The 4,222-nt window shown below is 46.3% G+C and overlaps 1 protein-coding gene across 1 annotated transcript; it reads left to right on the forward strand.

The window, feature by feature from the left end:
- Window positions 1-349: 349 nt before the first annotated feature.
- LOC104624240 (ORM1-like protein 3) lies at window positions 350-2,449 on the forward strand. Its single transcript, XM_010291550.1, has 3 exons — window positions 350-523; window positions 2,023-2,174; window positions 2,314-2,449. Exons 1-3 carry the CDS (start codon window positions 350-352, stop codon window positions 2,447-2,449), a joined length of 462 nt encoding a protein of 153 aa, XP_010289852.1.
- Window positions 2,450-4,222: the final 1,773 nt, after the last annotated feature.

Below are 4,222 nucleotides of genomic sequence, written 5' to 3' on the forward strand. Positions count from 1 at the left end.
CGCAGGATTGAACCTTGATTTCTTCATTCCAGGAAAACGTTTTAGCAGATCACAAGTAGCTTCTGTCACAGATGGGCTTCCCACACATTATTGCCAAATCTCAACTGCTCCCAGATTTAGCTTCCCCTCGAAACATCAGCTCTACAAATGGAAATAACAAGGTGCAAAGAAGTGAACTGCCTTGTGATTTTTATAGCAAACAACAGATTTCAGGTTTGCTTAATAGCAAGATGGTGCTCCACCCCCGCTGTGCTCACCTGAGCAATTTAGATGGAGGGCTAACCACGATCCGAGTACTGACCTGACTCTGCTTTAGTTTCAGGGGTATCCGTCTGACACAAGAGCCAACATGAACGTGGGAACAGCACACAGCGAGGTGAATCCCAACACCCGTGTCATGAACAGCCGGGGCATCTGGTTGTCCTATGTCCTTGGAATTGGCCTGCTGCATGTCGTACTCCTGAGCATCCCGTTCTTCAGTGTCCCTGTGGTTTGGACTCTTACCAACATCATTCACAACATGGTAAGGGAACAGTGTGGCTGGCTTGACTTCCCAGGGCATGGAGAGGTAATCTCTCAGCACCAGCTGCTCTTTTGAGAGCAATCTAGTAAGATTCTTGTTGAAACAATTCCTTTCTCTGTATTGCCAAAGATGCAGGGTAAGTTACTCAACCTCCACCCCTCAGACAGCACCTTTGCCTCTAGGTCATATATTTAAATCCAGCCTAGGTACTGATGAGACAGCAAACATCTGGTGAGGCTGCTCAGAGGGGACGCTGAATTCATTTGCCTGCAGGGTAAGTCCCTTTGTCAAGTCCCCCTTAACAGAGGAGTAGTTGTGACAGGCCAGCTTTCACTTTGGTTGGTACCATCTGAATCGGCCTCATGAGAGTTAAGAAAACAAGATTAAAATGTAAACTTTGTTCTGCTTAAAGCAAAAGATTAGTCCAGAAACAGATTCTCCCCTTCTAAGGATCAGGTACCAGAACGGATGGGTGTCGAGTGCTGTGCTGGGGGTGCACAGGTAAGCACAGCACCCCTCAGATGCAGGTTCTGGGGATGCAGGCACCGGGGTGCCCATGATGCCAGCAGCTGCTGTGTTTAACTGGTCCCTTCTGTGCCTCCACCATCCCACTGTGCAAGTCTTGGTGTGCTGGGCCTAGACCAGAGGAGCAGACCTCTCAGCAGCCATTCACCCTCAAAGTGCAGGGGACAAAATGCTTTAGAGATGCAGAAATTAATTTTGCATCCTTTATTTAAAATCACATCTCAGCCCGAGATTATTCCACAGACAAAAATGAAACCCTTACTGGGGACCCTCATGCTAGTGTTATTCACATCTCTATCAGAGTTGGGGGGAAAGAAAACCCACACACAAACACAGAACTACCAGCTAGAGCTGCCCGGAGCTCAGTTCACAAGCTGCCTGCTTTTCATCCAGCTCCTTCCCCTTCTGTGGCAGCTTAAACAGTTAGGTCCTGGGAACAGAAAGGAGTTTAAAGGCCAGCAATAGCTATACTTAAAAGACACGTGATGTAGCCAGACACTTGCTGTTATCTGTGACTTGTGCTCCACTTCAAGTAGTTAACTCTTAATCAGAGCGGTAGCAGACCCTCACTGCCCGCAGCTCTACCAGCACTTTTTTAGGAAGCATTTAGCATTGCTGTTGCACGGTAGAGCGAGCCCATGCTAATCTCCTGATCCCAGAGATCAGAGTGCTGTAATCTCGCAACCACCTTCTTGGCTTATGCCCAGGAGTTGAACGAGCGGCCTCACGTGTAACAGCCAAGCCTGAACTAGCCCCGGCTAGTGGCCTTCCGCCCTAACTCTCACTGCTTTGTTAGCTGCTGCAAGTTCAAGCGTGTTTTCCAGCAGTGACGATGCAACCCTCTAGTGGAACAGCGCGCTGGTGCAAGCTCCCACAGCTGTGCTGTTCTTGCTCAAGTTGAACGTTTCTGGTGGCGTGGCGAGGGGCGTAGAGAACACTGTCTCTGCTTCACACTGCGTCTGTATTTGCTACAGAGCATGTACATCTTCCTACATACCGTGAAAGGAACTCCGTTTGAGACTCCGGACCAGGGGAAGGCTCGGCTGCTTACACACTGGGAGCAGATGGACTACGGCGTGCAGTTCACAGCATCGCGCAAGTTCCTGACCATCATGCCCATTGTCCTGTGAGTACTCCGGGGCAGCTGAGCTGCGATGCGCGCCTGTACCGATCACCGCTTCTGCTGCACGTGCTGTGCTGGGAAACAGAAACATGAAGTGCTATAATTCAGTTTCCCCCCTCTCTCCCGTTCCCCTCCTCTCCAGGTATTTTCTAACCAGCTTTTACACAAAGTATGACCGGATACACTTCATAATCAACACCATCTCCCTTATGAGCGTCTTGATCCCCAAACTGCCTCAGCTTCACGGAGTCCGGATCTTTGGGATCAACAAGTACTGAACTGCGTGGCCAGAGCGAATGGAAGAGGAGCAGGGGAGAAGGGGAAGTTTCTTCTCTCTAGTCCTGTTTCTTCACCCCCACGCACACTGGGATATAATTTCACAGCGGCTGTTTAAATGCAGTATCCAATAGACATATACCGCATGCTGGATCCTCATGCCCAATAAATCTAAACAAGCTCCAGAGTAGAGTTTAGTGCGGAGCAGGATGCATGACACTGGATTTTTTATTCCAGTGTCATAAATAGATGCAGATACACTGAGACTTCAGGGTACAATAAGGATGAATTCTGGGGAGATTCTCATCTGTCCCAGACATTGAATGAAGAGAATAGGGATGAGGGGAAAAGCTTTTAGTGCTGGTACTATTGCTGTGGTAAATGCACTTTAAAATATATTTCCCTTTCTGAAGCTAGGTGCTTTAAGCGATATGTAGGGGAAATTCAAAGGGATACATCCAGACTTTCCCAAATACTTGATTGTTTCGGGGTTTGAGTTCCATTTTTGGGCAAGGGAGTGGGAGGGCAAAAAGAATGACAGATTTTTATTTTGCAATCTTTTACGCCACTGAGAAAGGAAGTTCTTTTACTAAAAACAGTACAGGAAGGAATGACCTGCAATTTGGCAAAGCTTTCAGTTTTCTACGGTACCTACCATTTGTGTGGTTCAGGGAAAAGGTCAGTAGATCCTAAATCATACTTGTTATTTTCAGCTTGTACCAGAATCTGTCTGGGTTACTTTGCTCCCCATCCCAAACCAGTAATTTAAGCGCACTCTGAGTGCTCAGGCAGTGCAGCATTTGGGTTATTTTAATGATTGACAACAAATGACACTGAGGTACACGGAGACTTCCACAGGCAGCAGAGAAACTGAAGATTATAGGCCAAACGAGAGACTGATGGCTGCTTGCTGTGATCAGTTAGTGAGTATAATTGGAATTTTTCTCCACAGTCCAGTCCTTAATCACTTAAGTCTTTGTACGTGTTACTGGGATTTTCCAATTCTCCAGTTAACCATGGACTTAATTTAGTATCTGACTCAAGGGAAGTGAGGGTTTGATTTCTGGTTTACCTGGAAGTCTGTCATTCAACTTCATGCACAAGTGCTGCAGCCGCATGCCCTGAGCCCCCAGGTGATCGCTGGCAAGGGTGAGGGAGCTGTGGGAGAGCAATACAAATGAGCAGCACCAGCAGCAGACTGAAATGACCACCAGAAGGATGCAATAGGTCACTGAAGATAACAGATTCAGTATAGGAACAAAATTAAGCCTTTTTCCCATAAAGTTACCACGTAAATAAAGCAGATTTGCAGGTTTACATTTCCTGGCTGAGATACCTTTCTACTGTTCAAAGCAATCTGTTTTTCTTTCAGATTGTGTACCGGATGAAATGTGTTTTTCCTCATGCTTCCCCTGTAAACTCAAGAAAGCCTGTATTTTTGTTGTCTTAGTGCTTGTATTGTCTCACATTTTTGACAATGGTATAAACATTGTAAATATGCTATTTTTGTTCCTGCATTAGCCAATTCTAGCTTTAGAGGTCATAGTGGATATTGTTGGGTTCTGTTTGATGGTCTGAGCATAGGACATGGATAGGGGAACTTAGGTTTGCATATAGGATCTAGTACTACTCCGTGCATGATTTTAGGCAAGCTGCTTTATTTCTCTATCTTAGACTTGCTATCGGACTGCTGCAGAGAAGGGAAAAACATTTCATGTACCTCAGAGGGCTGCTGAAAAGCACAGAGAATCATTACCTAAAATATTTCTGTTTTT

The sequence above is a fragment of the Phaethon lepturus genome, unplaced genomic scaffold (assembly GCF_000687285.1).
Source record: "Phaethon lepturus isolate BGI_N335 unplaced genomic scaffold, ASM68728v1 scaffold48497, whole genome shotgun sequence".
In the NCBI taxonomy this organism is placed as follows: domain Eukaryota; kingdom Metazoa; phylum Chordata; class Aves; order Phaethontiformes; family Phaethontidae; genus Phaethon; species Phaethon lepturus.